The sequence below is a fragment of the Cervus canadensis genome, chromosome 5, assembly GCF_019320065.1.
Source record: "Cervus canadensis isolate Bull #8, Minnesota chromosome 5, ASM1932006v1, whole genome shotgun sequence".
Taxonomy (NCBI): Eukaryota; Metazoa; Chordata; class Mammalia; order Artiodactyla; family Cervidae; genus Cervus; species Cervus canadensis.
The window spans coordinates 27,764,499-27,788,971 of record NC_057390.1 but is presented as its reverse complement, the minus strand read 5'-3'; the positions used below and the strand labels follow the sequence as shown (position 1 = coordinate 27,788,971).

At 47.4% G+C, this 24,473-nt stretch overlaps 1 protein-coding gene across 1 annotated transcript in view; it reads right to left on the bottom strand.

The window, feature by feature from the left end:
• Nucleotides 1-579: 579 nt before the first annotated feature.
• EPAS1 (endothelial PAS domain protein 1) overlaps nucleotides 580-24,473 on the bottom strand; it is a 91,214-nt gene continuing 67,320 nt past the window's right edge. The window contains exons 7-16 of the mRNA XM_043468476.1: nucleotides 17,571-17,677; nucleotides 11,137-11,284; nucleotides 10,265-10,479; nucleotides 9,008-9,198; nucleotides 8,368-8,478; nucleotides 6,625-7,115; nucleotides 5,528-5,654; nucleotides 5,213-5,330; nucleotides 4,831-5,004; nucleotides 580-2,807 (exon numbers count right to left, since the gene is read on the bottom strand). Of these exons, the coding sequence (XP_043324411.1) occupies nucleotides 2,656-2,807; nucleotides 4,831-5,004; nucleotides 5,213-5,330; nucleotides 5,528-5,654; nucleotides 6,625-7,115; nucleotides 8,368-8,478; nucleotides 9,008-9,198; nucleotides 10,265-10,479; nucleotides 11,137-11,284; nucleotides 17,571-17,677 (1,834 nt within the window). The 3' untranslated portion in view covers nucleotides 580-2,655. The remainder of the gene's footprint in view (nucleotides 2,808-4,830; nucleotides 5,005-5,212; nucleotides 5,331-5,527; nucleotides 5,655-6,624; nucleotides 7,116-8,367; nucleotides 8,479-9,007; nucleotides 9,199-10,264; nucleotides 10,480-11,136; nucleotides 11,285-17,570; nucleotides 17,678-24,473) is intronic.

Genomic DNA, 24,473 nt, shown 5'->3' with positions numbered 1-24,473 from the left:
ATGGACAGAGGAGCCTGGTGGGCTGTAGTCCATAGGGTTGCAAACAGTCGGACACAACTGAAATGACTGTGTGCAGACTGTAGCCCGCCAGGCTCCTCTGTCTGTGGGATTTTCCAGGCAGGAACAATGGAGTGGATTGTCATTTTCTCCTCCAGGGGATCTTCTTAACCCAGGGATCAAACCCAGGTCTCCTGCATTGCAGGCAGATTCTTTAGCACGGAAGCCCACCTACTCCTAAGCCACCTGCATTTAAAAATTTTTTATTTCTCAAAATCCTTCCCATAAATTTCTGAAGCCAGGGACCATGACTTCTTTTCTTGGTGCCCTTCCAGAATACAGAAAAAGAGGCCTGTGGCAGACAGAACGACACCTGCAGAAGTATGGACGATGTAGCATGGCTTCCTGGTCTTAGATAGTTGGAAAGGTTTAATAATAGCCTTTTTTTCTTCATCCAGCTTCCTGTCAGTTGTCTCACAAAGATCAGTGCCCATGTTCCTTTTCTGTAAACTACTCAATAGTTCACTTTATATCGGTGTAGCCCATGATCAATCCACCAGAAACAAGAGCCACCAGCAGTGGTAGGATCAGAATACTTTAATAAGATATCAGTGTCAAAATACATTTCCTTATAAAGTTAAGCTCCCATATAGTAATAACGTTGTCAGTAGGAATTTGACAAAATAATAATGTTCACGAAATCATTATGTTGATAGATAAGGTTAATATGAAGCTTGGAATATTTTTCAGAGTGTTTTAGTAAAACTGCAAGGGTAAAATGCCCTTAATGCTGAGGCAAACACAGAAAATCAAACACCAGCGCTTACACGTCAGTAGCCCTTCAGGTTGTGCAGCCCACTGTGCGTGAGGCAGGGCTGCGGTGCTAAAGTACAATTTGGGCAACACAGTGACTAGATAATTTTTCTTTTGAAACTTAAATATTATTTTGTTTTGGGCAATAAGCTCATCCAGCTTACCAGATTCTCGATTTGCTGTGTTTTGCTTTGTGTGTTTCTAGAAACTTCGTCGTTGTACCCATGATGGAAAAGTTCCATGTGGCTAGTATTTTGAAAACAAGTGATACTGTCCCTCTTACCTGGTGAGTTACAAGGCACTTTTAGGAGACTGTTTTCAGTGCTTCCTACCTATATATGTCACTTCTGGGAACAGACAGACTTCAAGGAGGCCCAGGGGCCATCCCCGGAGGTCTGCTTGCTGCACCCTGATATTGCAGGGTGATCTGAGGGCCTAGCCCCATGGGGAAGGGGCATGAGGATGAGGCTGGTCAGGACCAAGGGCCCCCTTTCTGCACCTTCACCCCACCCCCGGTTCAACTCCATGGGCTCCAAGGTGGTGAGCTGGACGTGCACTGGATCACTATACTATTTCTGAATCTGCACCGTTTCATGAATTCCCATCTAAACCACCTCATGGTAGTTCTGGAAGTATCCAAATGTGCCACATGAGAGACCACTAGAGTCACATAGCTCAGTGCACTTGAAGGGCTGGCAACAAAATCTTAAGAAGAGTTAAAGCACTTCCCCTCCCTTAGATCATCCCACCCCCACCCCTGACGTGCCATCAGACCCTCTTGGCAGTAATAATAATACATACATACATACATACAAAATACATATAGAACATGAGGAGAAGACAGCTCGCAATGCTCCCACTTAATGATTCCACTTTCTGGATTATTTGTCACGCCTATGGCATATCCCGAAAGCAAAAAGCCAACAGAGAGAGACCTTGAGCAAGGTTAGTACAGGCCCGTGGGAGTTCTGTACAATTCTGCAGTGTCAGCAACATCAGGAAAAAGATCAACAGCTTAAAAAAAGATTTTAAAGTGATTTTGTGAGCAGGATTCCATTTCCGTTTCTGATATTACAAAGTACCCATATATATGATAAACACTTAACCCAGATATAAATTTTCTTTCTTAAAAAACTCAGTTATGCTTTTGAATAATAATAATTAAAAAAAAATCCACCAAATGCAGGGGAAAAACACCAGTTTAAGAAAAGCCATACTGTGCAACTTTCATAGATAACCACACACAATGGAGTTTACCCTTCACATTTCTTTTTTTACCCCCAAAAGTCATATCAAAATTAGAGCAAAGAGTTGGCTTTAAAAAAAAAAAAAAGATGGAAATTTACAATACAGTGATTAGTCTTAAAAAAGAAAGGAGGGCTGAGAGATAGAGGCCAAAAATCAAGCTTAGAAAGCAAGATTATTTTGTTTCTCTTTGGCAACAACAACAAAATCTTTTTTAGTTAAATGAAGCCAAAGCTTTCCCGAAAGGAGAACAAACACACCAAACTTGTTAATATGAATATTGTTTGTGTTTGTGAGAGACAGACCCATGAATATTATAAATTAGAATTTGGGGAAAGAAAAATCTTATAAAATTTAAGAACATTTCCATTGACAGAGCAAAACATAGCAGGTAAAACAATTATATTTTAAAAATATGGATAATAAAGTGAGCATCTTCAGAAAAAGGCCACTACTCAGTGACCTGGACAAGTTTGCCAGGTAAGTATATCTTGTAAAAAGTGTGGTGGTGTTAGAAATACCTAGTTGCAAAAAACAGACGGAGAACGTGAAGCTGGTGGGACGGCGTGGGAAGGGTGCCTGTCGGTGGGCAGCCCCGGCTCAGGTGGCCTGGTCCAGGGCTCGGAGGAGATCCCCTCCTTGGAGGAGCGTGGAGGTTCCCGGAACAGGAACGTTCACCTCACAGTCATATCTGGTCAGTTCCGGCAGCAGGTAGGGCTCAAACGAGGGTCCGAGCAGCCGGCTTGCCATGCCTGAATAGAGAGTTAGTGCTGTCATTTAAAAACCCTGAGTCAACCGTGGGGGGAGCGTCTGTTCCTTAAAAGGCTAGCAGGGATGCAGTGGGTTCGCAGAGCAAGAGGCACTTCCAGTTTCCATGACTCCGGGGCACAGTGGGGCAGCCCTTATTTCACTCTTCAGGGTTGTCTTTCCCTAGTGACCTACCCTGTGCTCGGAGCAGGGACCCAGCAGACAGCATGTTCACCTCTCTCATCAGGTGAGGGGCTGAGACCCAAGGTGGGGACAGAGTGCGCAGTGCAGAGAGGACGGGGAGGGTGGGTGGAAGGAGTCCCCACGAAGGCTTCCTGGCCTGGGAGGTGGAGGCGTGAGCCAGTGCCTGGGCAAGGCGCGGAGCTGCTGACTGAGCCCTGCCCCCTGTGCCCTGGCAGCTGGAGGGAAGGCCGAGCAGAGAGATGGAGTTCTGAACCAGTTGGTGCCTGTACACACCTGCACACACATTTACACGCACTCACATCATACACAAATGCCACAAGCACATGGACACGTACATACATACATGCTTGCGTGCGCACACACACCCCCACGGGTCCTTCAAAGGCCTGACTTCCAGTTTCAGGATCCCCACCCTTGGCTGCTCCTCTCCTGCTGAGAAGGAAGATAAAGGGACATTCCCAGCTCAACCCCCACCTCCCACCTTCCGGGAAGAGAGGGCCTGGGTGCCTGGAGGCAGACCCAGAAGCCCTTCACCAGCCCCAGTGATGTGAGTCCCTGCTTCCCTTCCTGACTTACGTGAAGCATCTCAGCCCCGGGCCCTCTCTCCCTTCAGCCCGTATCTTAGCCACCTCCTAGGGTCCATGCCTGCCTCCCCCACTCATCCTTGCTCTCCTGTGGACTGGCTGTGTCTCATGGCTGTCTGCAGCCCCACAGTATAAAGGGGTACTTGCTCATCATCCTTTTCTAATCCCCTCTTCTTTTACTCACTCTCAGAACTGACCTAAATTTAAAAAATTATTTTCCCCTGAAAAGAATGAGTTTCTATTCAAGGAAACTCATGGGTTCACAGCAGGGATAATAATGCTGACTACCATTTCATGCAAACATATACACAAACATATACACTTTGCACAGGTGTGGGCATGGTCAGTCTTTGCAAACCCATGGATTGTAGCCCACCAGGCTCCTCTGTCCATGGGATTTCCCAGGCAAGAATACTGGAGTAGTTTGACATTCCCTTCTTCAGGGGATCTTCCTGACCCAGGGATCGAACCCAAGTCTCCTGCATTAGCAGGTGGATTCTTTACCCGCAGAGCCACCAAGGAAGCCCCCACTTTGCACGCAAGCCTCTAAATTAAATGTGTGGGCTGCTACTCCAACCTAAGGTAGGTAAGGAGCAAAGCTGGAATGTAAGCCCAGGACTATCTTGTGACTCTAAAGCCTGGACTCTGAAACACTGAACAGCGGTCTGTCCCAAACCATAGTGCTGAAGAAATGACCCTCTTTTAGGGCAGGAGTTTGGTATGTGTCACCCAAAGTATGAATTATGTTCCTGTTTACATAGCAACCTCTTCGTGACAATATATTTCATAGGATGCTGAAAGAATAAGGGGGTAAGAGGGAGGCATCAGGTGGCCAGTCCTCCCAGAAAGCAAGGTCCAGCAGAGGGACCCCTCCAAGGGCAAGCCTGGCCGTCCTCCCAGCAGTGCGTCCTCATCTCAGCATGATGCCCCAGCAGGTCACTGCATCAGGCATTACAGTAACGTGAAGAACTGAGCAAAAGGCACAGGCTCTGGGGCTCCGACAGTGGTATGGCCCTGAATGTCACCTAGTCACTGGAGGGCTCCTACAGCTCTGTGCACAGGTGGCCTTCCAGTCTGCTGTGGTCCCCCGGGGAGAGGAGGGCTCACCCCCTCAAGGCAGCTGCCTTGCATGAGCAAGTTCATCCTTGTGCTGAGACCTGCCACCTTCTCCACCCCTGGCTCCCACACTCCCACAGCCCCCAGGCCCTGGCACAGCAGTCCTGGTCCTGAGTGCACCCACCTGACATCTTGTGAGCCGCTGGTAGGCTGTAGTCCTGGTACTGGGGGGCGTAACACTGCGGGGGGAACCCACTCTTGGTGGGCTCCCCCGGGCTAGGGGCAGACGGAGGCTGTGGTGGTGGTAAGTGTCTCAGGGGCTGGCTCCTGCCCCTCACGGGATTCTGGATGAACTCATCTGAAAAGGTCAATGTCAGAGTGAGGGGACAGACTGTGACACCCCCGGCATCCCTCTTCCTCCACGGGAGAAGCCCAGAGATTTCTGACAATGTCACCCTCAGGTGGTGAGAGACAGGAACTAGGGTGGGCCCGGAGCTAAAACCCTAGCTCCAGTGGCAAATGCCCCCTCCCAACCCCACCCCGCCACGGCCCAGGACTGCACTCACCATTAGGGACGTTTGCATTTGGCAGCTTGTCCGGCATCAAAGAGCAGGTCCCACCACCCCTGAGACTCTTCATCCTTTTCCACATCAAATGTGAGGTGCTGCCGCCTGGCGGATCCCCCTGCATGTGGAAGCGCAGACGTAGAAGGAGAGGCCAGAGAACCCAGTCCCAAACTGCGCTGGGGTGAGGTGGGCCCTGCTCGCTGTGAGAGACCCTCCCTGTCAGCCTGGGTTCTCTCCATTCAGCTCCGGCTCCCACCGAGCCTTCCCCAGGGCTGTGGAGGGAACCTGCGGCAATGCCCCCAGGAGATGGCTTACCCCACTCATGTCCTGGAAGGCTTGCTCCTCATGCTCCAGCTGTCGCTTCAGCTTCAGCTTGTTGGAGAGGGCAATCATGGCCGGGCTCATCACATCTGGACCCTGAGGCCCGAAGCCCTTGGCAGACCTGCCAAGCCGGAGAGAGTGGGCGTGAGAGAGTCTGGGGCGCCATGTGCCCAGGGTCCTCCCAGGAGGAGGATCCTGCCAGCGGTGGCTCTGGAGCCCCAAGGCAGAGTCCGGGAGGAGGGCAAGAGGGCCTGGGCTGGGGCTCTCCCCTTCCTCAGTGTCGTCTGCCTGGTGGACACTGGTGGTCCAGTTGTCTGCACCTCCCTCCACACGTGCCCATCTCCTGACTGGCCCCCGGTGGCCTTTGGTCCTGGCCTGGCTTGTGGCTGCCCAGCTCGGTGACAGCCGTCTTTGCGAGGGCCGCTTCTGCCCCATCTGCCCCATCTGCCCTGCTCTGCTCCCCACCAGGGACAAGGGAGGATGCCCTGTAAAAGGCAAGGGCCTCAGGGAAGCCTAACCAATGGGCCCTGGGAACTTGAAGTCTATTCCACCCATGTCACAGCCAGGGGAGCTCCCAGGGGTTGGAGGGGCCTTGTAGGGGTGGTGGGTACTGGCAGATGCTGGGAGGAGGCAGGACGGGGAGGGCGATGCTGGACTCTGGCAGCCGAAGTCAGGGGCATCGTTTCACTTTTTTCAACTAGACTTCCACCCTTGAACTGAGGAAATGGCCCTCCATGTTGTGTGTGTGGGTGGTCTGCGGCTCAGATAACGAAAAAGGCACTCTAAGGGGTAGTTCAGGAAGCCACTTCTTTCCCTTTCCCTGTCTGCAGGCCTCTCTTGGTCTCTTCCAGCTCTGATAAAACGTGTCCCACTCGAGGCCTCACATATCTTAGGGCCAGTCCCCTAAAGCCCAATCTCTCAGAGTTTAGAGAAGGGCTAAGCGGTATATCAGATCGCTGTCGAATGGAAACTGGTGATGGGGCAAGGGGCCTTTTGGAGCCCCATACCTGCCTCTAGTGGGCACCTGTCTGTACCTCCTCCCCCGTACAGCACAGCCTTAGCTGAAGCAGCCCAGGGTCTCTGTCACTGACCTCTTCTTGAACATGGCGAGATGGGGTGTGGCAATGGGAGGCCCCAAGGGTGCTGCCCCCAAGGCCTCTGCGTGCTGATCTTCACCAGGCCACTTCATGGGCCCCAACTGTAATGGTGGGTCAGGGGGCCACTGTGTGTTGGATATGCCTCCCATGGAGGAGAGAGGGGTGCAGGTCTGGCCACAGCACTGCAGCAGGGACACCTTGCTCCCACCGTCAAAGAAGGCGAAGGACACACGCCGCTGCTCAGGTTCCGTCTTCTTGCTTTCCAGCTGCTGCTGATACTTGTCCAGGAGGAAGGTGCTGTGAGAGGCCATCGGAGCCAGCGGCTGGAAGATGTTTGACATGGTGCTGAAGCAGTGCTGGGGGGTCGACTGGGGGGTCTCCGGCAGGAGGCTCTCCTCAGGACAGATGGGGCTGAGCTGGAAGTCCTCTCCGTCCATGGGGATGTAAGGCGCCAGGGTCTCCAAGTCCAGCTCGTTAAAGTCAGTCTAGAAGACAGAACAGGGGCAAAGCAGTTGAGCTGTGGGCGCTGCCTCAGGGACACTGTCTCATCTCAGCCCCTCGTTCTGCCACCCCTGCCCGGGGCATTCCTCCTGCACAGCCTGACAGCGCTAAGCTCTGGAGGGCCCACGAGAGGAAAACACAGATGTGTCCACAAAGTGTGGAAGGTCTTCTGACAAGTGCTACCAGCCTTCCTGTGTCTCCTTCCATGCAGTCATTCTTCCACACCCCCCACTGCCTACTCTGATGAGCACGATGGCTCCTGGGGGCCAAGGGCAGCTCTGTCCTCCTCTCCCTGTATCTGTGGACAACTCGTAGGGTAACCGTGGCCCAGTGCTCTCTGTGGGACCTTCATTCAGATCAACAAGGACTCAGAGATGGCCCCTCAGGTTCCCAGTATGGGCACCATAGGGAATTCTCATAAGCAGATGCAGCAAAACAAACATTTCAGCCCTCACTGGGGGCAGGTAGCTTGTTAAAGGTTACAACTACATGAAACAGTTGAAGAGAAGCAGCATCCAGCTGTACACGTTCTCTTTTCAAGGGATAAATCTTAGAGGAGTTCAGAGAAGAAAGTGCAGTGTTGAAGTAGGGAAAGATTGCAGAATGAAGACACAAACTGAGGAGGCAAGGCAGAAATTTGGATGAATAACCCAGAGTAAGACAAATAGGGATTAATAAATTTCCTTTAGGTTTTGTGATACACCTACCCATCCACCCACACCCTACCCTGTTTACACAGGTTTTACAAGACTGTTTAGCCTTATGTAATATGTTCCTGAAACGTTAAGTGTAAATAAAAATTTGTCAGTCAGATGTCATTTTAAAATTCATTTAATGTAAGTTATTTCAAAGAATCCTAAAATGAAAATGTTTGTAAAGGGAATTGTTCCCTGTGCTTAGAAAAGTCTTATACATCTGGGTATGCTTTTTAAATGCAGGGCTCCTTAAAGAAAGGTTCAGTTGTGATTTTGACTTTCTGAGCACTAATAAATATCCAAGTTAGTAGGACATAAATATATGGAGAGTTAAAAAGAGCTGGATTTGACGTGGGAGAAGCAGATGACCAGAGGCTCCATTTCCCTGCACTGTCACCCAGTTAAGGGACTAGGGCATTGGCCAAGCTTTCCCACCAGTCTTTGCAACAAAGGGCCAAGGCTGCAAGAATGGACGTAAGCCTTTACCACCAGCAGCTGGCAGGCCTGGCGCACCATCCTGATCTTCTCCATGACTACGTACCTGGGTGCCACACTGGTCCTTCGTCTCCGTGTCCATGGCAAAGAGCTTCTCGATTGCTTCAATCTTCAAATTGTCATCTAGAGATGTGTAATAGTCTCCAGGGCTACTGGGCTAGGGGCCAGGAAGGAAGGTGACCAAGTCAAGGCTATGGCACTGCTTTCCCCAGGAGTCCAAGGTGGAAGGAGAAATACACCTCTGGACAGAGTCAACTCCATTCCATGGAACAAGGGTTTGTAGACAGGCCACTCCACATGAGCTATGTGAACCTCTCTGAGCTCAGTCTCCTCACCATAAAATGAGGCTGTTTTGAAGAACAAGCCAGACAGGGGCATGGCTGGCCAGGCCCTTTGCGCCCAGCAGGATGGTTACTGTCCTGCACGGGGACCGCGCTCAGGGCTCACAGCTATGAGTGACTGAGCTCCTGTCTTCAAGGACCTTTTTCTGTAGGTGGGGGTGGAGTGAGTGCCAACAGCAAGCCTCTAATATGTTGGCAGGTAAGACTCACAGCCACCCGCGGGGTCTGCAGGAAACCTGAGGAAGAGGAGGGCAGTACTGGGGCCTGGTTTGTCCACTCAGCCATCCGGCAGCAGCCAGAGGAGCTCCCCTTCTCCACGACCTCAACCCAAGGCGGGGGGCTCACCGTGGAGCAGCTGCTGCTGCTGCTGCCACTGGGGGTGCTGTTCCCCAGGGCGGCCGCCTGGGGCACAGTGAAGGCGGGCAGGCTCCCGGCCTCGCTGTGGCTGCTGTGGCTCTTCAACTCTCCAGTCCACTGCTGGCCTGGGGGCAGGATGGCCTTGCCATAGGCTGAGGACTCCTCAAAGTTCGGGGTCCCTGTGGAGACAGGGCCTGGCTTGGTTAGCACCCACAAACACTGGGCTCAGCCCCAGGACAGAGGAAGCCCGAAGGATGCACAAGAGTTCCTAAAAGGGTCTGCAGCATGCCTGGGGCTAGGCCCTGGTTCACTGAGGCTAGGTGGGTTAAAGAGGCCTTCAACCCAGGCTCCGCTTCAGTGTAAAGACTCTGTTTAATGGGAACATCCTCTTGGAGCCGCTAACTTTCAGAGATTAAATGTATCAGTTGCCTCTCTTCCCTGGAGGGCCATCTAGAATGCAGAGGAGAAGGTTATGAGAACTGGGCAAGTTACCTCATTATTGCCACAAAACTGGGACGCTGCATGACTCCTTGGCCCAGGTTTGCCCTCTGTGACTCTCTGCAGTCACGATTCCCCTGTGGCTTCTCAAGAACACATCTAGCAGGGCCAAGCCAGTTCAGAGCAAGCACAGGGAGCTGTAGCTATTCCTTGAGTGGCCACAGTAAGGCTGGGGGTGATGGTGGTCAGTTGCCACATGGGGAGGAAGGGGCTTTGCAGGTACACAGCAAGGGTCAAGAGCTGGAAACCCTGCTGGGGCCACCAGGACTCGCATCCCCATGGGACAGGTAAACGTTTAAAGACGTGCATGTAAGGACTTACTGCTGGGCCTGAATCTGTTTCTCCATCTATGTTTCTGGGATGATTTCTCCCAACATTATTTCAACCTAGCAGCCTTCTGCCTAAACATGCAATCTGTCTCTCAAGGTGGAGACCTGCCGACTCTGCGAAAATATGCCCAGGGCCTCAGAGCAGACCCCTGAGACCTCTCGTCTCAGACTCCCACTGCCCATGATGGAGAATCGACCAGACCCCACCCGGATCAGTGCCTTGAGAGGTCAGACATAGGGCAGTCCTGAGCCATGGTGAGTGTGTATGCACAGCACAGGGTCTGGCCACACTAATGGATGATTAGCAAGACTCAGAGAAGGCACACGGCAGCTCTGCTTAAGGGAAATCTGTGCCAGGGAGGTCTCCCCTCATCCCCAAGAGGGTCTGATGGCCCCAGCCTAGCTAAGATGCACCCACCGAAATCCAGAGAAATGATGGTGTCTCCCGCAGTGGGTGCCAGCTGGGCCAGCTCCTCGGGCTCCTCCTTCAGCTTGGTAAACAGGAAGTTGCTCTTCTCAGACACAGCCACCTTGCCGCTGTTATCAAAGATGCTGTTCATGGTCAGGAGGTGCGGCTTAAACGGCGACTCCGTCTGGTCCATGGAGAACACCACGTCATTCTTCTCAATTTCACTGTTGAGATGAGAGGGAGCTTCAGACCCTCTACATTTTCCATCAAAACCCTTTTGCCCTCCCAGACACACCGAAGCCCTGACAGCTAAGCCTCTCAGACAAAACCATGGGGATGGACAGTGTGTTAGCATTTAGTAAAGAACTGCGCAGTGGTAGTTTGGAGTCCTGGAGCCTAGTGATGCCAAGAGCGCCTCACAATATGCATCTGTCTTGGATGCTGTTTTAATATTGTACGTGGGCTGGGCTGCGTGGTATGCACAGACTTGAAGGCTTCTGCTTTTGTTTTACCCCAGTGCTGCCTTTCTCCAGCTGTCTTCCCAAGTTCTACATAGCTAGGGTGTTACATCTTCTCCCCAAAAGTATGAGCAGTTCTCTTCCCTTGATCCTCATTCAGAAAACAGGTTAGGTGATATCTATGTTCTAGTTGCCTCCCCTACATAGGGTGGAGGCATGACAGATGACAGACGAGAGGCAAGGGGCAGAAAAAGCGCTGTCAAAGGGAAATCCCAAAGTCCCATTGTTCCCAGGGTGCCCACTGTCAAGAACTCTAAGATGTGGTGCCCGGGTCCTGAGGGGCCTGGTGTCCCTGGGTTGCATCGTCAGTCTCAGGAACACCCCGTCCCCCAGCCTTGTGTCCCCCAGCCCTCACACGCTCACCTCAGGACGTAGTTCACACACATGATACACTGGGGCTGCAGGTTGCGAGGGTTGTAGATCACCGTCCCCTGTGTCTCCAGCCACACGTAGCCCCCATGCTTGGCAAGCATCCGGTACTGGCCGCTCACCACCTGACCCTTGGTGCACACTAGGGGAGGAGAAACGGGGCCTGAGGTCAGGGAGGTGAGGGCAGTGCACGGGGAAAGATGCAGGAGGATGAGCTGGAAGGGCGCTGAGAGCGTGTTGCCCAACACTTCACGTTGACCATGGGGAAGGTGGTCCAGAGAGGATAGCTGACGTCCCTAGGCTGGCTGTGAGGGAGTGGCCATGGCCAAGCCCTTGACAGGTCAGCTCACACCGGCTTAGCTGGGAGCAGAAACCAAGAATAGTACCTGCCCTTTTTTCCCCTCAAGGTCAAGAGGAAGCCGCTCCACAGGGCACCAGCCAGATCCATGCATGCACCCAGGGTGCAGGAGTGCCTCCTCTGCCCCACACTGCAGGTGGGGGGAACCTGCAGGCAGCGTGCAGAGTGCCTGTTCTCGGCAGCCCCTGGTAGCAGACCCACCATCAACTATCTGCTTGTGAATAAAGGCAGTTTAAAAAAAACAAAACAAAACAGATAGATTGTTTCAAGTCATTGGTCAGACCTGCCACCGTTAGGGCCACAGAAGGTTTGGGACCCAGAGCAAAGGCAGAAGGAAGCCTCCCAGGCTCCCATTGGGGGCTGAGGCAGTACTGGGCGCCCAGCCACCTCCACACAATGCCTCTTCAAAGCCTGAGAGTCCTCCGCACTTGGCCTCCCAGCTGCCCAGCTAGGCTACCTGCATATGACTTCTTTCCTCTCCCAGAATGTTCTAAATGTTCATTTAACATTTGCTTTTCTCTATAAAACACTGGAGAAAGGACCCTGCGTCCCAAGATGGTTCTCTTCCCCAGTCTAGAATGCTCTAACTGTTCCCATTAAAAAAGGAATCAGCAAGTCCCTTCAAATGAAAGTTTACTAATGTTAGGATTTCTGATAGTTTTCTGAACTGCCCACTTACTTTCATTCCTTGGGAATTCATTCTTCTGAATCCCAGCTCAGAAACCCCCAAATCACAGAGAACTAAGAAGAGGCATGCCAGCAGGATTAGGAAATCTTGGTTTTGGTTTATTCATCTGTAAAATGGGGTACTGATAATAATTAACAGTAATGATAATAGTTATTATTAGTACCCAGTATCCCACAGCTGTTTGTACTGAGGACCAAATCTGCCCACATGGTAGCAGGTATAAAAATGCTGGCTGAAAAAAAAAAAAAAAAATGCTGGCTGAATGTCACTGACAAATGCTGTGAAGGAACAAGCACCTCTGCCCCACAGTTACTAACATGTACAGTGCTCAGGCCCTGCCGCATCTACAGGACACATCTACAGATAATGTCTTGAGGAGCCTTATGTGAGAACATGCGGACATTCTGTAAACACAGAGCATCTCTCCAGCTTTCCTTGTAGGCACCTGAACCATTCCCCATTCACCACTCCTGTGCGACTGAGGAATACAGCTTGGTTCATACTAATGCTGCTTGTAATCCTTTTACATTTATGTTTTTCTTGGCACATGTCACCCTGTTCAGAAATCTAATAAGCACTTCCAAGATATAGGAAGCACTATAACTTACATGTGTATAGTGCTTTGCAGGGTTCAAAACCATCTCATAAGATAAATTCATTTCTGCAAAGGAATTAGAACAGTGCTTGGCCCCTAAAGCATCCACAGGATTAGCGTCAGCACCACCTAACTTACTGTACAGTAACACCATAAACTGATTATTAATATTCCTGGTTTTCATCTGAAGAAACTGAGGCTTAGAAATACTGAATTATTTGCTAAAAGGCCCCCTCAGTGGAACTAGTACAGGACTGTAGCCCAAACTGAAGACTCCTAATCTAAGTTTTTTTTCTGGTTTGGTTTGTACTTTTTAAAAAAATCAACTTTGTGTGCTAAGTTGCTTCAGTTGTGTTTGATTCTTTGTGACCCTATGGACCATAGCCTGCCAGACTCCTCTGTCCGTGGGGTTCTCTAGACAAGAATACTGGAGTGGGTTGCCATGCCCTCCTCCAGGGGATCTTCATGACCCAGGGATTGAACCTGAGTCTCTTATGTCTTCTGCATTCGCAGGCAGATTTTTTACTGCTTGCGCCATGACCACCAATAGAAAATGCATCCATTTTAAGCATACATGTTTTGATGAATGTACTGACCCTTGTTAACAGTCACTACAATCAAAGAACTTTCCCTTATCCAACCTCCCAAATTTCTTATACCTCTTAACAGTCAATCCCCATTGCTCTACCCCCCAGTCCCAGGCAACCACTGATCTGTTCTCTGTTAACGATATATTGAAATCATCTTCTCTCCATTTGCATGGAAGTGGAATCATACAAGAGCATGCGCTGTTTTGCATCTGCCTTCTTTTTACCTAACATGTTTCCCAGAACCCTCATGTTGTAGATATTTCTGGCTTGCCCCCTTTTTAATTGCTGAGTAATCAATGTTCCACTGCACAGAGATACCATTATTAGTTTATCCGTTCACCTTTCAATGGATGTTTGAGTTGTTTTCAGTTTTTGGTTATGATGAATAAAGGTGCTATGAACATTTATGTACAAATCTTTGTATGGACATACAGTGTGGGTGTAGCTAGGGGTGCAGTGGGCAGGTCATATGGTTAAGTACACCTTTCCTTTATTAGATACTGCCAAGTTACTTTCCAAAGTGGTTATATCAGCATCGTCTAATCTTTTAAATAAAATCCTGTGCTGTAGGGAAGACAGATATTATTTATTTATTTTTAACATGAGGAAACTAAGGCCAGAGGGATTGTGACCTGCTTTACATCACACAGGACAACAGTCTGGGCTATGAGACAGCCTTTGTGGCCCACAGTATGGTGCCCTCCTACTACATTCCCCTGGGCGACACTTCACTGGGAAGACTGAATTGGTGGTTGCTGCTGTCCTAAATCATCATGGACCCCTTGGCCAAAGAAATAACTCTGTCTTCCCTCATCTCCCTTTATCTGCCCCACTGAGGCTCCCTTGCTCTAGCGACATGATTCTTGCACAATTTCAAGTGCCTGGAGTGAACTTATTTATTAACTTATTAACTTGTTCTTAATACAGACAAGATTCAGGGCTCTTATTCTTTTTGATTAAACAGTGCAGTGAGCAAAGGTTTTTAACTGCATTTCTAGCGACTGCAGGCAAGGGCCTGCTCTGTCAATAGCATATAATTACACCAGCTTTCTAATCATCTGCTCATTAATGCCAGCCTGGGTGAGGGGCCTGCTACTTGGTAGATAGGCTTTTTATGGCCTTAATCTTGTTTTCCTAAGAGCACATACTGTCCTCACACAACAAAGAGAAATCAGCGCCCCCCCCCAAACCCTTACCCTCCAAGGGTAACAAATGTATAAACTACTAATCCATTTGCAAATGATGGCTTTCAATTATCTAAATCTAGTATGAGGCTTGAACTTCCCCAGCAATTTCAATGGTAAACCTTCACAGGCTAAGATACACATACATGCCTAAATTCGGGATGCTGGTGTGTAACCCTGGACCAGCCTCAAGCCTGGGACTCCAACTATTCCATAGTATGAGCGTGGGTCTGTGGTGCAACTTTATCTGGATAAACTCAATGAGAAAGAGAGAGACAGAGTCAGACAAACAGAGAAACAGATTGAGATAGATGGAAAGATTGAAAGAGAAAGAGGAAAAGAACTATATAGCACATGGAACTCTACTCAGTTATGTGGCAGCCTGGATGGGAGGGGAGTTTCGGGGGAGAACGGATACATGTATATGTATGGTTGAGTCTCTTTGCTGTCTACCTGAAATTATCACAACATTATTAATCGGCTATACTCCAATATAAAATAAAAAGTTTTAAAAAAAGAGAGGGGGAAAGAGAGACAGAAATAGTTGCTTCTGTTTAGCTGGCATTAACCCAATTTCCAGGCAACCCATGCAGATTTCCTTTTGTGGGTTCAGGCTGATTGGGTAGAGGCCTCCAAACTCAGAGCTGCTTTGCTTGGCTCCATCAGGTAAAGAAGGGAACCTGTGATTTATATTTGGTCTGTGAATTATCTTTAAGTGTGCCTAAAGCTTAAAAACACAGAGTCAATAAAAAGCACCACATTGCCCTTGGATTTGGCAGAAAACTAAACTAGTATGACAATATTTTACCCCAGATCTTTTTTGAGGATCAAAGCTTTTCTAAGAGAAGGAAAAAAACCCTTTCATAGGCCTACTGAGAAGTCATCATTTTTGTTCTTTTTGACAGTAGCTTCCTCCCCTTTCCCACCCCAGAAGATACAGTCCAGTGCTGTCCTGCAAGAATTCTCAGAAACATTTGCTAGTGTCCCTACTTTGACTCACCCTTGGCTGATAAGGAAAGTTAGGCTTTTCTGCAGTTTTACATATAGAGGAGGGAAACCCCAGAAAGCCAAGCACTAGGGAATCAGTGGGTAAGCTGGGCCAGAGCCAGGTCTCCCAGCACCAGTATCAGGACAACTTAGGGAGCTGGAACCGCTATGGATCAGAAAAGCAAGGGGAATCCCAGAGTGGAGGCTGGTGCCACATCCTACAGTTTCAAACTGGGGCAGGTTAGCGCTGGGTCACGTCCATGGCACGTCCACCTCCCTCCCCCATCCCTGTGTCCCTGAATGTGGAATACGGATTTTGGATTTTTTTTCTTTTTTGCCAGAGACCACAATGAGAAACATCTTTGAGATATCATTAGGGGCCCTGCTGCACTGTCAGATTGAACACTAAAGCCATGAGGATGAAGCAAAGAAACCAATTAGAGAAGATCTTACTGTTTGAGAGAACAGTAACTGTGCTTCTGTACAGTTTATGGGCTGCTGACCTGTTAGCTGCTCTGAACCTCAGCTGTCCTAACCTCGGGATAGATGGATGGATTTAGGAGCAATGGGGAAATAGCTGCATTTCCATTTTCTTCATTGCCACTCCAAGCCACTCTAATCCTTGGATTCCAAGACCAGCAGGACCATTGGGAATCTTCTCAGACTAACCCATTTTAAGTCCTTCTGTAATCCTCTCAGCACCTCCATCTGCACTGGGGGCACATTTTTGAAGCATTCTTTCCAAAATATAGTTTTTGCCCTTGAGTTTATTATTCACTTAGTGCCTATATAGTACCAAACACTGTGCTAGATACTGAGGCTGAAGGTACCAGCCAACTGGCTCCCGGGAACACGTAGCCCTCCGTCTCCCTCAGAAATGAGGTCCTTTAGGGTAGAGATCAATCCTATACATTTCTATCTCCCCCAGTAGGCCAAGTGAGGAGGGTATGGCAACCCACTCCAGTATTCTTGCCTGGAGAATCCCCATGGACAGAGGAGCCTGGCGGGCTACAGTCCAGAGCGTCACAAAGAGCTGGACATGACTGAGCGACTAAGCACAGCACAGGCCAAGTACAGGGTTATGGACCCACAGACCTTGCATGCTGATAGGCTGTATGGATTCAAGAAAATTGTCTTGGATCATTTGCAAATGAGAAGACTTAACTGGGACTAAGGTCAACTGAAATGCAGTAGAACTGCTCTGTCTAATATGGTAGCCATTAGCCAAGTATGGCTACTTAAAGTTAATTAAAACTAAAATTAAAAAATTCAGTTCTTCAGTTGCATTACACATATTTCAAATACTGCAAAGGTTTTTGCATGGACTCTGCAGAGGAAGAACATTTCCACTGCAAAAAGTTCTTTTGGACAACCTTGCTCTAGAATCCTTTCATAATTCAGGTTTTTTTTGTAAGCTGCAAGGCACAATTTCCACATGCCATTATTGGGTTGCCTGGACATTCTCATCCAACTGAGTTCTCCTGATTCAGCAAGCAAGCTCTTGGAAAACCATGGCCTATCTCAACTAATCTAGTAAGTTGGTACTGTACAACCTGCACCTCTGTTTACCCCAATGTTCCCTCATCCTTCAAGTTCAACTAACGTGCCCTTCCTCTCTTTTCCTGAACTGTCTCAGCCCTCTTCTTCTCTGAATGGATGTACTTGCATCTAAAGCATATTACCCAAGCTGATCACACTCTATGGGGCTGTTCCATAAATTTTTGCAGTCTATTAACTGCAGAAATGTGCCCAGTGGAGGTGGTAAGGGGGGAATGAGATTCAGCCCACCCTCCATTCTCTAGGCAATATGCGTTGGTGTGTTGGTCCCCTTATCCTATTCGCATCAACATGCCATATAGGCTGGTGGCAATTTTGGTTTTCTAACTTTCCTGAGGACATGAGTCGTGTCTGTCACACAAGACAGTGGGCCCTGTGACAAAAGTGATTGGATTTTCTTCCTTCTCACCAGTCACATTTCACTCAAGGCCAGATTCCACAGATGTATGGGTGTACTCCTGGAACTTACAGTTCTGGTGGCTTTTGGTCATGTTCTCTGAGTCCAGTGCATGGTAGAACTCATAGGCTGAGCGGCCAAGTAGCTCTTCAGGGTGGTAGCCGACCAGTTCTGTGATTCTAAATTAAAAAAAAGAAAAAGCAAGGTGGGGAGATCATATGAATATGAACGGGGTGCAAGGACCTATATCCAGAATGTAAGTCAAATACACACATTCAGTGAAACACACTTCAAACTTCCTGGTCATATCATTCATCCAAACAAACAAAAATATGGTGATCAACTTGCAACTATGGGTCTACTGAACCTCACTCTTCTTGCCTTTCCTGAATTGTGTTTGGAGAAGAAGGAAAAACACCTATCTAAGGGTTCCCTAACTCTCACCCCTAGACAGACACACATGCATATTCTCCAGTGACCAGTGGAAGGGGCTCTCATCAGCCCCCTAACTCCTAGTTTTTGTAGACAAGTGAGCAGAAATGCAGAGATGGCAGACAATTTACTTGATGTTTACACAAGTGTCTGGGGACAGAGCAAGAATAAAAATGGGAACCTCCTGATTATTCAAGCTTATTCTAGTAGAAGTCATTATAAATGAAAAGTGAAAATTATGCGATCCTGAGTTAGAAAAGCCCAGAGGTGGCCTTTGCTTGTGTGTTAACCATGGGGCAAGAGGAACCCGGGCAGCAGAAGCTGGTCTGTGCTCAAGTCTTCACCCCTTAGGTCCTGCCTGGTGACCTGATACCTCTTAGACATCAGGTGTGCCACTGTGGGTTCTCCAATTTGTCCCTCCCTACCTCAAGGACAAGAGGGAGGGCATAAGGTGCCGAGAGGAACAAATATGAAATTATAGCTCTAGAAATGTGCCCCTTTGTTAACACTCTGATAAATAGGCAGCTCTGAAAGGACAGGGCTTGGCTGGGCCCTGTACAGTGTCTGCTTTTGATGGGAAGTGGGCAGAGAAAAGGCAGATGTGGAGAAGCATGAAGAATCAGGTACCTTTCCAAGAACCCTCTGCTCGGCACAGGAATCATTAAAATAAACAAAGCCCTACCCAAGAACCACAGATAAGCCGCTTTCCCACGTCATACCTAAACATATTTCTCATAATCTTTGTTCTCTTACATTTTTTCTAATGGGCTTGCTGTCTTATTTACTTAGCCTATCACGAGCTAGAAGTGATGCTATCTCCTCATCATTACAAGCTCTGTTTTGGAACACATGGCTTCTGGAGCCTGGCCCGGTCACCTGTCCATGCTGGAGATGCACGACATGGAGAGGAAAGCAGAAGCTGTGACTCCTAGGTCTCCCGTCTCTACTCCTCTCTCCCACTCCACTGGGGTTTTGTATAGGTCAGACTAAATCATCCTAGAATATTATTTCTGTTCTGTCCCTCCCCTCTACAAGCATCTCCAGCTCACCTATCACCAGCCACATCCAGAGGAAATAAACTCTGCCTAACTTCCAAGTTCCCCCAGTCTTATCTCCATCTTCCAAGCAGTTTAATTTGCAGCTGATCGGCAGCATGCCATGTCTCCTGCTCTGGTATATCCCCTTCCTCCCAGTTTCCATTGCTGGCAAAGCTAGGCTTGCTGCAGAGCCTCGGGGCCTTCTTTCTCCGAGCCCTGATAATGACAGGGCCAGTTCAAAACTGCATCTTTTTCACTGAGCTTTCTCCAAGTCCCCCTTCTTGAGCCTAATCAGTGAACACAGTATCACAAGAAATTATGTATTCTTCTGTCCACATCCTAGGCTGCCAACCCTGAATTCAGGGACCACGTTCTCCTTTGGCCTCCGCGACAACGAGTGCTCAGTAAATGCCACAGCAGCCGACCAACAGAACGATTTTCTCTGGGGGCCTAAAGTACAATCAGAGCCCTGTCTAAGCCAGCACTGCTAAGGATCCTGGGCACCAACAACCCGCTTTTCTTCCTAGAACACAACCACCTATCTTGGTGCATGACAATGCACACACACAGCCTTCAGCGCAGCCCTCGTGGTATAGAGTCCATCCTTCCTCCATTCCCCAAGGTGTGTCTGCTGTTGAAGTGGGCAGAGAAGAGGCAAATTTTCTGCCTAAGTGAGACTTGGGGGTGAAAGGCTTTGTCAAATAACAGGCAACACGGCAAAGCTGAGATGCTTAGGTCTCAGCTGATTTAGGCCCGCAGAGATTTCTCCCGTGAGATTTCAGCAGTTCACTTGCATCAGCCAACTGGTTTCAGATGGGGAGGACCTGTCCCCTCACTTGGCCCTGAGCAGAGAGGTCTTTGAAGCCATCAGCAACAGACATGTTCCTCAGCGGCCCAACTCTGGGACTGCCAATGGCACCTTAGCCAGAGTGCAGATTCAGGGAGAAGGAGATGGTTGAACAGAGCTGGCGCTTCCTTTCCTACAGCTAAGTAGCTTTTCTGATGGGTTCCATGTCTTTCAGGCTTAGCCTGGGAGTCAGAATTGCACCCGTAGGCTGTGCTGACAATGGGTTGGCTGACAATGGTAGGCTCACCAGTTTGCCACAAAAACTACTTCTGAGCCTGCACTAGTTGTAGATTTCCTAGAGACCCTCAAAAATGAGGCTGTCCTGGGAAAGTCTGATTCTAATCCATGAAGAGACTACATTTTCTTTCAAGATTAGAATCTTTAAAATGCTCAAAGTAAATGTTTATTATAATCAACCTCAAATAAAATATTTTCCGATCTAATTAGTATACTAGCCATTCAGGGGACACAATGGGCATGTTTTGGAAGTGGACAAACAAGGGCTCAACTTCAGGATTGCCAGCTCTCTTCCCAGTAGCAGCCTTCATTTATCTTGTCAACTAAAATAAATATTTAACGTCTCCTTCTTCATGCCTTTAAACAGACGACTATAAAAACTGGGAAATACACATACCCCAAACACAATTGAAGAACATTCGAGTGGTTGAACTTCACAAAACCAGGAAACCCCAACTCAAAGCTAATGGTCGTTGCCCTCCTTCGGCAGGCACGCCGACGCCAGCAGGGAGGCTAACGAACCCGGTTTGTTTACAGGGTCAGCCTCCGTGGCACACAAGGGTCCTCCCTGCTCATTTCCCTCTGTCCCAGGGAAGTCTCCAGAGCTGGGCTGTGATAACATAATTTCATCTGCTCTCTTCATCAGAGGCAGGGGAACTTTTTTTTTTTCTTTCTAATTAAGGGTCCCTGACTCTCTGGAGGGGGGAAAAAGTCATTTTGGGGTCACCCATAAATTTCAAAAGTCAATTCAGTATGGCTGTTCTGTTTGTAGAGAAGAGGGACATGTAAAGGGGCTTAATTCACCAGACTTCAGAAGTGAAAAAGCACAGAGGTTCCTTTTTAATAATAGAGTAGGAAGAGAACCGGACCGAGGATGAGGCCAGGAGAGAGACATAGACATTGACAGGCAGCCACAGGAGGCAGAGGCAGGAGGAAGAGAGAAGAAAAGAAACTAGAAAATGGAGAGGGAAAGAACGATAGTTAAAATCTGAAGTTAGTGTCGCCCCAAGTTAATATGTGGGTCAGAAAGCTGGGCTGTCTGAATTTCAGAGTCAGGTTTGCCTCACAGCATAAAACGACAGTTACTGGTCATTCATTGCTCTCTACCCTTCATGCTGTGAGGCCCTTTCCACAGCGTGGCTGAGCGCTGGGAAGACATGGACTCTCTCGTGGTAGCAGGGTCAGGGCCGTGTGACTTTGAAGGCAGAAGAAACAGTGTGGGCCTGAGCCGGCTCGGCCGCCCACGAGCAATGGGGCAGCGAGCTCCCTGCTTCACACGCCACGCCTGGAGTCAAACAAGGTCTGGCTGCAGGTTTTACTCATTCCCTACACGGGCACAGAATTTGCTCAGTAAATTAATCATGTAAACAAGATGGTTAGAAGAGTATTTAAACTATTTGAGAGGATGAAAGTTTTAAGTACTTCATAACCACCTATTTGTTTTTGAAAGAATGCCTTTGCTAATAAAACCATCCTTCTATTCAGGTCTGCTTTCTTTCCTTCCCTCCTCTGGCCATGGCCTCTCCGAAGTAATACTGGGTTCACCTCATTTTGGTTCCTGTATGTGCTTTTTTTTTTTTTTAGCTTTGAAACTGCATTTCCTTAATGCAGACTAATTTCCAGACTATTCACTACCACAGATTTCAATGTCATTTGTTTTAATGTATTTCAATCCAGATTCTCTTTGCTTTAAACAACACTCTTGCCTTGTGTTTTCCTCCAATAGTACATGGTTAAGTGAATATCCAACTGGCTCTGTAGTTAACAGATAATTAATTTGCATCCTGTCAGTGTTACGTGTTACAGGTGGGGTGAATATATACATAGTGTACATAGGAGGGTAGCCCTGGTTCAATCCTGAACTGACTCTGAGTGCCACCAAATGCCGCAACGGCCTTTCATTACCTTGAAACCCACAAGCAGGAAGGGGAAAGTTGCCTTGAATTGTAGCAAGAGAGAAGCAAATCATGCAGATGAATAAATTTTGAATTATGAGGTCTATCACACTTGGAAATAAATTCCAAAGAGCTGCTTCTTCCAAGGAATATTTTGAACAGATTAGACAGGATGATATACGAGCATTTCTCATAAATATGCTCAGTCCTTCTTAGGACTGATTTAAGAACATTGTTTGGAAGAGACATAGATGCACAAGGAGAACATTTCAAGTGTCTTCTAAACTCAGGGGCTTAAAAAACACATTATATATACCCTGCTACATACGATCGGTAGAGAAAGACTACTATGTTTGCAAAAATATTTAGAACAGACTATGAAACTAAAAATGATATGTAACATATTAGGCTAAAAGATCACTTTGCATTTAAAGATGCTACCTAGCCTCTAAAAAAAAAAGTAAAATAATTTGTTAAATGTATCTCAGTATGCAATGAAACTGTATAATTTTTTACTATTAATTTGCCCAAAGTCAGTCTATTTTCTTCTTGGGCATTAACACTATCACTTTTCAGGTGTTTTGATGTGTGTGTGTTTTACATCTCATGGCTTGCTATAATTTTACTGACAGTCTCTTAAAGATTCTCAACTATCCCTCACTTTTATCATTACCATTCCCAACTTCTTTGTAGAAAAACAGTTAATTATAAATCTGACCCACAGAATTTGAAATGTAGGCATCTTAATTCACTAAACTGTAACTTCTGGTATTATTACATCCTATGTTGCCCTAATTCAGTGACAAAAAGGGGTTGCCCTCAGATTCTTTAGGGATGGGATGGAGAGAGAGGCGGGATCGGGATGGGGAACACACGTAAATCCATGGCTGATTCATGTCAATGTATGGCAGAAACCACTACACTATTGTAAAGTAATTAGCCTCCAACTAATAAAAATAAATGGAAAAAAAAGAATGAAGTAGAATTTTAGAGCTGAAATATATGCTAACTGAAATCAAAGCTGAGTGGATGGTACTGAAGAATTTATTTACAGGGCAGCAGTGGAGAAACAGACATAGAGAATAGACTTATGGACATGGGGACAGGGGAGAGGGTGAGATGTATGGAAAGAGTAACATGGAAACTTACATTACCATTCGTAAAATAGAGAGCCAAGGGGAATTTGCTGTGTGGCTCAGGAAACTCAGGGGCTCTGTGTCAACCTAGAGGGGTGGGACGGGGAGGGAGACGGGAGGGAGTTTCAAAGGGGAGAGGATGTATGTATACCTATGGCTGATTCATGTTGAGGTTTGACAGAAAACAACAAAATTCTGTAAAGCAATTATCCTCCAATAAAAGCACAAATTAATTTAAAAAATAAAAATTACATGACCCTCTTTGTTAATCTGAAAATTTTACTGTTATGATAACTTTCTCCCCACTGATACTTCTATTATCCACATAATTTGCTTTTATAATTTATTTCTAAGATACAAAAAGACTCATAAAACACACAAAGTCACAGCGGGATTTTGTGTATTACAGATTTGCCCTGCTCTCCCTGATGACTTGGCTTCTTTCAGAGTTATTTTCTTTTTCCACTAGATGGCGCCTCCATGTGAATTTAAGAACCACCCCATCTTGAAGTTAAACTTGGCAACAACTTTTGCCTTCCTTTTGGGTGAATGGTTCTTAATGAACTCATGTCTCCAACTCCAGACTTTTGGAGATCAAGAATTATCTCTTTCCTTCTTTGATATAATCAGTCTCTGGCACTGAGTTAGATACATAGTAGATGTTCAATAAATAACACTTCATTAATTGGCTGCTCATTTTAGGAAACTATTTGAATTGTGAATGGAGACAAGTTCATCCATTACACTGATAATCAGGATATTCTTCTTTAAACTTGCTGCTCAGTTTTACTGTCTCCATTGAGAGCAATTGATTGTATATACAAATAAATGTGACTGACATAAACTGTCATGGAATTCTCTTCTAACAATATTTGCTGTTTCAGATAATACAGGGCTTGGTATGGTCTTGACTCACTATTAAGAGAAGCAGGATGAATGCATTTTGAACCATTTGCATTCCTTTATTCAATTTCAGATCTTTCAGGACAAGTTGCTTCTGGTTCAACGGATTTTGGAAACCTGAGAGTTAAGTACAAGATTACTCTTTTTTCTATTTTACTTCTCACTTTCCTGCTCCCTTTCTTCTCCCTTCTCTTTTTCTCCATGATCCTTTTTTTGTTTGTTTGTTTGATTATGCCTGTGGTCTCAATACAACTAAGAAAAAGTACCAAACAACCTTAAAAGTGATTTTGTGTATTCTAATTGCCTTACATTTTCACCAGATTCTTTCTAACTTTCCCACTGGAAAAAGAATCCCTTTGTGGGAAATCACAGCCTCTCATGTGTGCCAGATGTCATTAACTCTAGTGAATTCCCTGATTAAAATGAAATGGTCACCCTATGTAAGTGTTGGTTTTTGAAGCACTGATCTTGGAAGAGTTGTGTGTGTG